This window comes from Pongo pygmaeus, chromosome 9 (assembly GCF_028885625.2).
Source record: "Pongo pygmaeus isolate AG05252 chromosome 9, NHGRI_mPonPyg2-v2.0_pri, whole genome shotgun sequence".
In the NCBI taxonomy this organism is placed as follows: domain Eukaryota; kingdom Metazoa; phylum Chordata; class Mammalia; order Primates; family Hominidae; genus Pongo; species Pongo pygmaeus.
In genome coordinates, this window is record NC_072382.2 from 7,451,543 (window position 1) to 7,464,637 (window position 13,095).

General features: G+C 41.4%; 1 protein-coding gene across 3 annotated transcripts in view; it reads right to left on the bottom strand.

Moving 5' to 3' along the window:
* Positions 1-13,095, bottom strand: part of KDM2A (lysine demethylase 2A) — a 150,615-nt gene that overhangs the window by 41,653 nt on the left and 95,867 nt on the right. For all 3 annotated transcript variants that reach the window (XM_054437445.2, XM_054437446.2, XM_063671671.1), the window contains 4 exons: positions 10,465-10,643; positions 2,656-2,762; positions 2,153-2,246; positions 204-357 (listed from right to left, as the gene is read on the bottom strand). In XM_054437445.2, coding sequence (XP_054293420.1) covers positions 204-357; positions 2,153-2,246; positions 2,656-2,762; positions 10,465-10,643 — 534 coding nt within the window. The remainder of the gene's footprint in view (positions 1-203; positions 358-2,152; positions 2,247-2,655; positions 2,763-10,464; positions 10,644-13,095) is intronic.

The window sequence follows — 13,095 nt, forward strand, 5'->3', positions numbered from 1 at the left end:
TATATACTTTATTGGAAAACCACTGCCTTTTCAAACTGAAAACAAAACAAACAAAACCTCAGCATCTACTCCGTAATGACAGGAAGAAACACTGTTGTTTTCTGCAGACCCCAGCATCATAACTATTCTGGGTGGTAATCCATCAATTTCTTTTTCATGAAGAAAAAAATGGCTAAATAACCCACTCTTCCCATTTTGCTTACCTGAGGGAATGACGAAGGTATAGCCCTGCTTGAGCTCAATGCGCTGACAATCTGACACCCGGTCACCCAGAAAGATGTCTCCCTGTTTCCCTGACAGCAGCCAATTCTCGTACAGCTCCAGGTTGTGGGCTGTAGGGGGGATGAGCCAGAAGACCTGTGAGTTAAAAAACTTTAGTCTGTTAACAGCCATTGACATGACCCAGTCGTCTCCCTCAACTGATAAACAGGTACAAAATTAAGACCACCAGGTAGAAGAAAGGCAAGCATTTTTCCCAGCCTATAGAACTTGACTATTTGGTAAACCCTAGAAGGTCCAAGGCAGTAGATCTTTCTTATCCTCCACTTGATCCAACACCATTAAGGCTTCCCTGGGGTTTGACTACACACCATCCAGGACTCGGAGAGAAGAGGGACATTCAGCTCATTACCTAGGCAGTCCCTTAAACACCTCTGACTTCCATGTCTGGCTTCCAGACATGTCTGGCTTCCAGAGTCCTAAGTAGCACAGTTAATTAGGCACAGTATCTTCAAGAGACTGGCTCAGGTTGTTTTGTCCAAGGTAGTAACTAAGATCAACAGGGCTTAAAGGGATCTGAAGTAAACAAAATGACTTTTGGATTTGGAGACATAGTTGTTCTGATTAAGACTTTTTTTTTTTTTGACGGAGTTTCACTCTTGTAGTCCAGGCTGGAGTGCAGTGGCACGATCTTGGCTCACTGCAACTTCCACCTCCTGGGTTCAAGCGATTCTCCTGCCTCAGCCTCCAGAGTTGCTGGGACTACAGGCGTGCGCCACCACGCCCAGCTAATTTTTGTATTTTTAGTAGAGACAGGGTTTCACCATGTTGGCCAAGATGTTCTCGATCTCCTGACCTTATGATCCGCCCACCTTGGCCTCCCAAAGTGCTGGATTACAGGCGTGAGCCACTGTGCCTGGCCAAGACCTCATGTTTTTTGTTGTTGTTGTTTGTTTCTTCTTTGAGACAGAGTTTTGCTCTTGTTGCCCAGGCTAGAGTGCAACGACGCAATCTCAGCTCACTGCAACCTCCACCTCGTGGGTTCAAGTGATTCTCCTGCCTCAGCCTCCCGAGTAGCTGGGATTATAGCCATGCACCACCACACCCAGCTAATTTTGTATTTTTAGTAGAGACGTGCTTTCTCCATGTTGGTCAGGCTGGTCTTGAACTCCCGACCTCAGCTGATCCGCCCGCCTCAGCCACCCAAAGTGCTGGGATTACAGGCATGAGCCACCATGCCCGGCCAAGACCTCATGTTTTAAACAAGGCATTATCTATTCTCATTCTAGTTCTACTTTTCTCTTACAAATGCATTCACTGCAAGTAACAGAAAAAAGAGTAACAAGAGTATAATACTATAAACCTCCGGTATTAATTCTAGATTTCCATTCGCATATAGCATTCAGAAGCATTTTCACAAGCTGGAATATAACTGAATGAATAAAGATAATCCTTCAAAACCTATTTACATCCTCAAAAAGGACTTAAAGGCTCCCTTTGGCCACATTTCAGACCAATGGCTACATAGAGGGAAAATTGGTTTAGATCTTCATTTGCTGATTTCACAGTGAATCTATCCAAAATTCGTGTTCCCTTCCACTATTTATTATACTTCCAAGTACAGAAATTATCTTGTCCTTCTAAAATCACTTCTTTGGCTTCATTTGGAGAATTCTGATTCAGGAATCTAGAAACAGGACTATTGAGATTTACTGAGTGCTGTGCCAATGGTGTAATGATAGTGAACTAGATGAATACTAATTTCTACTGAACACTAGCCAATAAGGTGAACTTAATCTATAATTCTTTCCAGATATGAATGGGGACAATTCCCTAACAGATTCATTTCCAGGGTATATTAAGCATACATGAACTGAAGCAAAGTTATACAATCAACTTCAGATTCCAACCCCTATCACAACTATGACCATACCTTTCCCCCTTGATGGATGTGATACCAAACAGAGGTACCACCAAAGTCCACATGGAAGTCAGTATAGCAGCCTCGAACACTCATTAGACAGTACCTGACCCAAAAAAAGCAGCAGCATTAGTGTACTGATGGAAAAAAGTACATCTGCCCCACCAAAATGCCATACTCTCCTCTTGTATACTCCCATTATCTTCCACTTAATTAAGTTCCAGAAGGAGAAAAAGCAATGTGTTTTCAAGTCATCACGTTATCAGAAAAAGGTTTTTTTTTCCCTCTACCCTATTGACTAAAATGTAAGTTTTTTTTTTCCTTTAGCCATGTGGTTGTGTGCTATGGTATGCTCACATACACTCTTCCTTGTGGAACTGTAAAGTCTCATCTTTAAATAATTCATCTTTTTAATCATTTAGGATACAGAGCAAAGCTTGTAAGGGAGAAGCCAATCCTTGCTATTACTTTGGTCTCCCACAGCACACGGAGAAGAGGCAGGGCGCATCACTTACTTCTGCACTTTAGGGTACTGCATCTCCAAGATGGCATTGGTTGATTCAGTCTGGCTTTCCTTCAAGTGCCTTGGCCACATGTTGTCTACCCAGTCAATGAAATCCACCTTTAAATAGAAGGAGGAAACACTTGGGCTCCAAGGGAAAGGTTGGGGTCAAAGATAATTTTAAAGTCAAGAAAAGCAGAATTTCTGAAAATACACAACAAAAAACTATAATTTAATTATAACCAAATTAAAACAATCTGTTGGTGAATCTTAGGATTACTAGGCAACCATCCTAGAAATAACTGTTATATGAGAATAAAGATTAATCATTCCATCAAATGATAATAGTAAAGACAGCACTAGTCAACATGGAATCATTAATTATGCAATAGTGTATAACTATGAACTCTCTTCTATGTCAATACTCATATAATTTGCTTTATTTTTTAATCCAATAAAAGGTGTTGTCTGGAAGGTATCTATAAACTCAGCAAAATATATACCATTGTTAGAACAGTTAAGATGTCAAAAGTTAAGCAAAAAAAAAAAAAAAAAAAAAAAGAAAAAAAATCCAGTATAGATTTATAGCCTTGCATTGACAATGTGCTATAGAAACTACCAGCTTAGGAATAAGAAGCTCCAGGTCTGTCATGTCTTTTCAAGACCATATAAGGCTCTGGAACTCATCTACAAAACTAAGATAGACCAGGCACAGTGGCTCACACCTGCAATCCCAGAGCTTTGGAAGGCCAAGGTGGGAAGATCACTTGAACCCAGGAGTTCAAGACCAGCCTGGGCAACACAGTGAGAACCCATCTCTTCAAAATAAAAAAATAGTCCGGCTCAGTGGCTCACACCTGTAATCCCCAACACTTTGGGAGGCCAAGGCAGGCGGATCACCTGAGATTGGAAATTCAAGACCAGCCTGACCGACATGAAGAAATCCCGTCTCTACTAAAAATACAAAATTAGGCCCAGTGCAGTGGCTCATGCCTGTAATCCCAGCACTTTGGGAGGCCGAGGCAGGTGGATCACGAGGTCAGGAAATCAAGACCATCCTGGCTAACACGGTGAAACCCCATCCCTACTAAAAATACAAAAAATTAGCCAGGTGTGGTGGCGGGCGCCTGTAGTCCCAGCTACTCAGGAGGCTGAGGCAGGAGAATGGCATGAACCTGGGAGGCGGAGCTTGCAGTGAGCCGAGATCACGCCACTGCACTCCAGCCTGGGCAACAGAGCAAGACTCCATCTCAAAAAAAAAAAAAAAAAAAAAGAAAAAAAAAATTAGCTGGGCATGGTGGGGCATGCCTGTAATCCCAGCTACTCGGGAGGCTGAGGCAGGAGAATCGCTTGAACCCAGGAGGTGGAGGTTCTGGTGAGCCGAGATGGTGCCATTGTACTCCAGCCTGGGCAACAAGAGCGAAACTCTGTCTGAAAAAATAAATACATAAAATAAAATAAAATAAAATAAAAAAATAGCCAGGCGTTGTGGCATGTGCCTATAGTCCTAGCTACTTGTGAGGCTAAGATGGGAGGTTTGCTTAAACCCAGGAGTTTGAGGCTGCAGTAAGCTATGATCACCACTGCACTCCAGCTTGGGCAACAGGGCAAGACTGTCTCAATAAAAAACCCCAAAACACAAAAAAACTAAGATAACTACTTCAAAGATATGTTGTAAGGATTAAATGTAAACACTTTTAAAATTTTGAAATAATGTGAGAATACAGAAATCTTTTTTTTTTTTTTTTGAGACGAAGTCTTGCTCTGTCACCCAGGCTAGAATGCTGTGGTGTGATCTCAGCTCACTGCGACCTCTGCCTCCCAGGTTCAAGCAATTCTCCTGCCTCAGCCTCTTGAGTAGCTGGGATTACAGGCACCCGCCACCGCATCTAACTAATTTTTTTATTTTTTAGTAGAGACAGGGTTTCACCATCTTGGCCAGGCTGGTCTCCAACTTCTGACCTCAGGCGATCCACCAGCCTCAGCACCCCAAAGTGCTGGGATTACAGGCATGAGCTACCATGCCTGGCCAGGAATCTTTTAAATAATATTGGCTGAAAAAAGAAGTGAAAGCAATATGCAACATTTTACACTAAATTATAACATGTCCTGTACCTTCAAGTGTCTACACTCAACCAATGAACTCCAGGTAGGTAAAACTTGAGAGCCAAACCACCATGAATTCAGTACAGTGCTGATGTGGTAAATATCTAACTTATGGTTATAAAAAACATGTATCTGGTAAGCTTTGTAACAATATCTATGTATTTGATCACTTACTTCCCTTATGTGAATGGAGACAAATGCATACAGTTGTGCATGATATGAAGCAGTTGTCTAGAGGATACTCAGATGTTAACTGTGGGAGAGTGTTTAGAAAGCATCACCACTGACATGGAAGAAACAAACAAGACGAGGAGCAACGGTTAAGGTTAACCTGCTGCTCCATTTCAAAGAATTTCTGCTCAGGGAGCCAGCAATTTTAAACAAGCATCCACCAGTCCCAGAACACTGAATAAGCCCTGAATGCCTTTCTTTCCTTCAAATAAAATTTACTGTTTCTTAACGTAGTAGCCACCATCTCCCATCTCCGTGTATTGTCCATGGGAATGTCTTTAACAGAATAATGAATAAACTACTTGCTTAATACACTGTAAGCTCCCATGTCTGAATGGGGAGAGGAAGGGTTCAGAACATATAAGTATTTTTTTTTTAGCACACATTCATTCACACAAAGCAGAATTTCTTAATTGCAGCAAGAAAGTCAGTCATTTTTGCCTGCCTTTCTTTGGTATTATTAGGTACCTTCAGACTACAGAGAGAATTTGTGGTAACATGTTCGTGCTTTTCTTCTTAGGTTAATCTTTAGCCTTGGGATAGATCCTTTGCTAAATACCCTGATCCCAATTATAATCTGTTCTGCAACAAAACTAGGGCCAAACTGGTAAGAAGTCCAATATCATGAACCTAGTCTATTCACAAACAACTCATGGCCTTCCATGAACTTATTTCCCCATCACCAAACAAATGTGCCTTATTTGTGCCATTTTTAAATCTACCTCTCAGTTATTGCTGGAATGGCAGCACTAAGTAATCTCTTCTCACCATAGAACTCTACTTTATGCTCGCTCCTATAATAGGCATGTAAAAGTTGCCCTTCTTACCTCCTGGAACCTACTTTTACAAATGCTATTCCTTCTGCCCGTAATTCTGGTCTCCCTCTCCTTGCTTCATTATTTCTTTTATGTCAACATTAGGCACCATTTCTTCCAAAGAGCTTCCCCTAATTCTCCTATAGTTTAAGTTAGGTCATCCTTCCAAAATGCTTCCACAATATCCTGCATTTATTCAATTTTTTTAATTTTAAAAGACTGGGTCTTACCACATTGCCTAGGCTGGCCTCAAACTCCTGGGCTCAAGCAATTCTCCCAGCACAGCCTCCCAGGTAGCTGGGACTAAAGGCATGTGCTACTGTGCCTGGCTGTTTATTCACTTTTGAAGCACTGCTCATACTATAGTTTATATAAATGCGTATTTTCTTGTCTTTCTTTGAGTCTCTGACAAGAATGATCTCATTTTCCACTGTATCTCTAGTACCTAGACAGTGCTTAGCATGTGGTAGGCACCTGATAAATGAATAGGCAAACCCTGAAGGTTGTGAAGATCACAGGGAACAAACAGATTATATAACTCTAGGATTAAGAAATGCAAATAGGTTAGAACTTGAGGATATAAAATGAGAAGTGACAGATCAAAGTTTTTAGAAATGAAGATTAAGTTTTTAGAAATGAAGATTAAGTTTCTGAATATTAAAAAATTAAAAAAGAACTACGAATAGGCTATTATATATATATATATTCTTTCTTTTTTTTTTTTTTTTTGAGACAGGGTCTCGCTGTGTCACCCAGGCTGGAGTGCAGTGGTGTGATCATGGCTCACTGCAACCTCTGCCTCCTGGTTTCAAGCGATTCTCCCACCTCAACCTCCCAGGTAGCTGGGATCACACTGTGCGCCATCACACCCAGCTAATTTTTGTATTTTTAGTAGAGGCGGGGTTTCACCATGTTGGCCAGGCTCGTCTTGAACTCCTGACCTCAAGTGATCTGCCCGCCTTGGCCTCCCAGAGTGCTGGGATTGTAGGCGTGAGCCACCACACCTGGTTTATTTTCTACATTTTTATTGTGGTGGTTACTTACATGAATAAATACGTTTGTCAAAACTCACTGAAATGCACACTTAAAATGGGGGTCCACTTTACTGAACATTAATTTTACCTCAATAAAGTTGGTTTTTAAAAAAAAGCACTAGTGAAATATACTGGAAAAGACCTAGATAAATGAAGGGATATACTATGGGGAGAATAAGAATTCTACCAATAGAAACAGCAACAACAAAAATAACATGATTGTAGCTATAAATGTTTTTGTTTGTTTGTTTTGAGATAGGGTCTCATTCTGTCGCCCAGGCTGCAGTGTAGTGGCACCATCTCAGCTCACTGCAACTTCTGCCTCCCGGGTTCAAGCGATTCTTGTGCCTCAGCCTCCCAAGTGGTCTCGAACTCTTGGGCTCAAGTGATCCGCCCAACTTGGCCTCCCGAAGTGCTGGGATTAGAGGTGTGAGCAACTGTGCCAGGCCTCTAGCTATAAATGTAAAACTTGACCTGGTCAATACTTTTCCCTTATTAAGATTTTGAAATGTGTGACTATTCCACATGAAGTCTTCTATCTTATTCTACCAATAAAATAAATGTTATTGCTTACATAGCAAGGTCACAAAAAGCTTACCTGCTTTTAGAATATGAGCTTGGTAATAGCTCATTCAATCTTTCATGTTTTAGGTCCCTGTAAGATATTAGTATTGTGGCCTCTGCTCTCTTAATAATTTTCTATTTCTGAGCCCTCTCATAGGTTCTTCTCTTCCCTTTAATGTTAATATATTTTTCTAATTTTTATAAAATGATGTCACATTTTAACGATTAAAACTAGGGACAGAGTGAATAAATTCAGGATGCCACAAAAAAGGCTTCATGTGGAATAGTGAGACATTTCACAACCTTAATAATGGTAAAGTATTGACCAGGTCAAGTTTTACATTTATAGCTACAATCATGTTATTTTTGTTGTTACTGCTTGGTTTTTCTTTTCAAACTAGAGACAGGGTCTTATTATGTTGCCCAGACTGGTCTCAAATTACTAGGCTCAAGCAATCCTCCTGCCTCAACCCCCTGAGCAGCTGGGACTACATGGGGGATGCCATCACCCCTAGCTAATTTTTCTATAGAGACAGGGTTTCACCATGTTGCCCAGGCTGGTGTCAAACTCCTGAGCTCAAGCAATCTGTCTGCCTTCGGCCTCCCAAAGTGCTAGGATTACAGGCATGAGCCACCATGCTCGGCTTCTATTTCTATTTTTTATCATTTTATTATTTTTTTGAGACAGATTCTTGCGATGTTGGCTAGGCTACAGTGATCACAGCTCACTGCAGCCTCAACCTCCCAGGCTCAAGCAATCCTCCCACCTGGGTCTCTTGAGTAACCAGGACTACAGGTGCATGCCACCATGCCTGGCTAAGTTTGCAAATTTTTTGTAGAGATGAGGTCTTGCTATGTTAACCAGGCTGGTCTTGAACTCCTAGGCTCAAGGGATACTCCCGCCTCAGCCTCCCAAAGTGCTGGAATTACAGGCACGAGCCAACGTGCATGGCCAATCTTGTTATTTTTAAATTAAAATTCTGGAAAATGGCCGGGTACAGTGGCTCACACCTGTAATTCCAGCACTTTGGGAGGCTGAGACAGGTGGATCACCTGAGGTCAGGAGTTCGAGACAAGCCTGGCCAACATGTTGAAACCCCGTCTCTACTAAAAATACAAAAATTAGCCGGGTATGGTGATGTGCCCCTGTAATCCCAGCTATTTGAGAGGCTGAGGTGGGAGAATTGCTTGAACTTGGGAGGTGGAGGCTGCAGTGAGCCAAGATCGTGCCACTGCACTAAAGCCTGGGCAACAGAGCGAGAACCTGTCTCAAAAAAAAATAATAATAAAATAAAATAAAATAAAAAAATAAAATAAAATAAAATTCTAGAAATATTAAGAAAATAAAATTACAAATAAATAGTGTTACTGGAATTCTTACATCCCATCCCTCTCACTAAATTCCTATTTAGCAAATCACATTAGGCTAATAAGAAGGCTAAATTCTAACCACCTTTCTTCCTATACTTCCGTATGACCAAATAAACATGATTACTAATACAAAAATAGTTCCTTTCGGCTGGGTGTGGTGGCTCATGCCTGTAATCCCAGCACTTTGGGAGACCAAGGCAGGTCGATCACTTGAGGTCAGGAGTTCAAGACCAGCCTGGCCAACATGATGAAACCCCGTCTCTACCAAAAAAATACAAAAATTAGCAGTGCATGGTGGCCTGTAGTCTCAGCTACTCAGGAGGCTGAGGCAGGAGAATTGCTTGATCCAGGGAGGCGGAAGTTGCAGTGAACCGAGATCGTGCCACTGCATTCTATATCCCGGGCAACAATGTGAGACTCGGTCTCAAAAAAAAAAATAAAATAAATAAAAATGTTTATTTTTATTTTTGGGGGTCTCGTGACATTCCCCAGGCTGATCTTGAACTACTGGCCTCAAGCAATTCTCCTGTCTTAGCCTCTCTAAGTGTTGGGATTACAAATGTGAGCCACCATGCCTGGTCAAGAGTGAATTTTTTTTTTTTTTTTTTGAGACAGGGTCTCACTCCGTCACACAGGCTGGAGTGCAGTGGCATGATCTCAGCTCACTGCAACCTCCGCCTCCCAGGTTCAAGCGATTCCCATGCCTCAGCCTCCCGAGTAGCTGGAATTACAGGTGCACGCAACCACGCTTGGCTAATTTTTGTATTTTTAGTAGAGATGGAGTTTCGCCATGTTGGCCAGGCTGGTCTCAAACTCCTGACCTCAGGCGATCTGCCTACCTCAGCCTCCCAAAGTGCTGGGATTCCAAGCATGAGCCACTGCGCCTGGCCCCAAGGTTGAACTTTAATATTCCTCTCCGTTACATCCAAAGGTCAATGTTCCTACATTAAGTTACTGTGATACAAATCAGAATAATCCTGCCCTATATAAAATTAAGTATTTCACGCCCAGGCACGGTGGCTCACGCCTGTAATCCCAGCACTTTGGGAGGCCAAGGTGGGAGGACTGCTTGAGCCCAGGAGTTCAAGGTCAGCCTGAACAAAATTGTGAAACCCTGTCTCTAAAAAAAAAAAATTTTTTTTAATTATAATATATTTAAAAATTCACCCCTCCATAAAACTTTAAGTGATTTCAGAAAATGCAGTTATTCTTATCAAAATACAATATCAATATATCTTTATAAAAATACAAGTTATTCTTGTCAAATAGTCTTGTTTACCTTCAGCTTAATCTTGATATGTGCAAAAAGTTATAAAATTTCCCAGTATAAAAACAACCCATTTTATTTTAATTTTTTGAGACAGGGTCTTGTTCTGTCACCCAGGCTGGAATGCAGTGGTGCAATCACCAGTCACTGCAGCCTCAACCTCCCGGGCTCAGGTGATCCTCCCACCTCAGCCTCCTGAGTAGCTGGAACTACAGGCATGTGCCATCACACCCAGGTAATTTTTTTTTTTTTGTACTTTTTGTAGAGAGGTGGTTTCACCATGTTGCCCCAGCTGGTCTCAAACTCCTCAGCTCAAGTGATCTGCCTGCCTTGGCCTCCCAAAGTGCTGGGATTACAAGCATCAGTTACCAATGCCCAGCCGAAAACAACCCTTTTGGTGACAATGACAATATGAAGAAAATGATTACACTAACCGTGGAGGGCCTCTGCACCATATTCTCCAGCCTGGTGTGGCTAAACTCGAGGCTGATGACATTATAGAGTTTCTCTCGCTCCTCCTCTGGGGTCTCATAGTAGCGTGTCCACTGAGCCATGGTCATTTCAATGCCTTTCTGTGTGTTCACGTCCATGACATCCACCATGCGACGACTCCCTGCCATAAAAGATGCACTGATCATCTCTATTGAGCCACTAATATCCTTAAATATGATAAGAATATTTAAAAAAAAGTAGAAGAAAAAATACTATCCTTTCTTATTTTCAATAATAGACAAGGAAAAAGTTCTCACTCAACATAATCATAATCAAATCACAAAGAATGGGAAAGACAATGGATAATGTTAATAATAATTATTCTCTAAGGCATGTTTACTATACAGTCAGTTGTTGAATCTTTTATCTAAGGTCTCATTTAATCCTAACAATTCTAAATGCTAAATACTAATCTCCACTTCATACATGAGAAAGCAGATGTTAGGTAAATTACAGAACAAAGCAGGAAAAGAACCTGGGCAGGCTCACTCTAGAGTCAAGCTCTTATTTACTGAGCTATACTGATTTGATGCAGGTTGACCTAATCTATCTCATAATTTGAATAAAGGATCCACAATTTACTGGGTAATAGACTGATTTTGAATTTATATTCTTTTGTTAAACAGGGCTATTTCACAAACCTGTCGCTAATATCCTAGCCCACGACCATAATTATACTAGTTCATGAAGAGCAAAGTCCCCTTTTCATTTATTCCACAAATATTTATAGAATGATAAAGACACCAGGATGGACACGAAGCTCTATATCAGATTCTTGTTAACTATAACAACTACAACAAAACGCAGAAGACCACAAGAGTCAGCATAAAATAGTAGTGGAGAGAAAACAATAGCTTTGGAGTCAAAGAAACCTAAGTTTGTTTGTTTTTTAGAGACGGAGTCTCGCTCCGTCACTCAGGCTGGAGTGCAGTGGCGCGCTCTCGGCTCACTGCAACCTCCCATCTCCCGGGTTCAAGCAATTCTCCCGCCTCAACCTCCAGAGTAGCTGGGACTACAGGCACACGCCACTACCCCACCTAATTTTTTGTATTTTAGTAGAGACGGGGTTTCACCGTGTTGCCCAGGATGGTCTCAAACTCCTGAGCTCAGGCAATCCACCTGCCTCAGCCTCCTAAAGTGCTAGGATTACAGGCGTGAGCCACTGTGCCCGGCCTATTTATTTCTTTATTTTTATTTTGAGACAGTCTCACTGTGTCACCCAGGCTGGAGTGCAGTGGTGCGAAATCTTGGCTCACTGCAACCTCCACCTCCCAGGTTCAAGAGATTCTTGTGGCTCAGCCTCCCAAGTAGCTGGGAACACAGCCGTGTGCCACCATACCTGCCTAATTTTTGTATGTTTGGTAAAGTCAGGGTTTTGCCATGTTGGCCAGGCTGGTCTCAAACTCCTGACCTCAGGTGATCTGCCCACCTTGGCCTTCCAAAATGCTGAGATTACATGTGTAAGCCACTGCACTGCCTGAGACCTAAGTTTAAATCTCAGCTCCTATACTACTTAGACAAGTTATATAATTTCTCTGAACATTAATATCTTGTGGAGAATGAATATCACCTTGTGGGCCACTGTGAAGATTTAAAGTCGATAAAGTAAAATGTTTAATATAAAGTAGGTGCTCAAGCGGCAGTAAAAACAAATGGAAAGTATCATATTTTTATTAGACTGATCAAAAAAGGCTTTAGGAAAAGAGGGGGAAGAATAAGTAGAATTCTAATAAGAGATGATTCAACAGGGACAATTCCATGCAGAGGTAAAGGCATAAGCTAAAAGATTCAGAAAATGGTGGTCAAGGAAGGGAGAGAGAATAAAAAGCTGACAATATTGTACGCCTGGCCGGGCACGGTGGTGCACATCTATAATCCCAGCACTCTGGGAGGTCAAGGCGGGCAGACTGCTTCTGTCCAGGAGTTTGAGACCAGCCTGGGCAACGTAGCAAAACACCGTCTCTACTAAAAATACAAAAAAATTAAAACACACACTCACACAAAACAAAAAAATACAAATACAAATACAAAAAATCAGTTGGGCACGGTGGCGTGTGCCTGTAATCCCGACTACTCGGGAAGCTGAGGTGTGAGAATCACCTGAGCCCAGGAGGTCGAGGTCGAGGCTGTGGAAAAAAAAGATTTTATATATATTGTCTTCCTTGTAAGACAAATAAACAACTGCCGTGGCTGGATATATCAGGTAGCATTAGAACCTGATTCCCTGTCTCTAAGGAATTTATAGTTTAGTTAAAGATAAAAGATAATACCCAAGAGAAGAATATGGCCAGTGTGAAGTAGACAAGGCAGAATATATATATTAATAGTAAAACATAACTAATAATATAAGGCAATGGACAGAACCTACACTTCATATTTTAAAATAAAAAGTGAATGTCAAATCAAAACTGCCAGGAAATACCAGTTCACACCTACTAGGATCGCTATAATTTTTAAAATGGAAAATAATGAGTGCTAGCAAAAATGCAGAGAAATTGGAACCCTCATACATCTACTGGTGGGAATATAAGATGGTGCAGCCGCTATGAAAATTGGGTTTGCAGCTCCTCAAT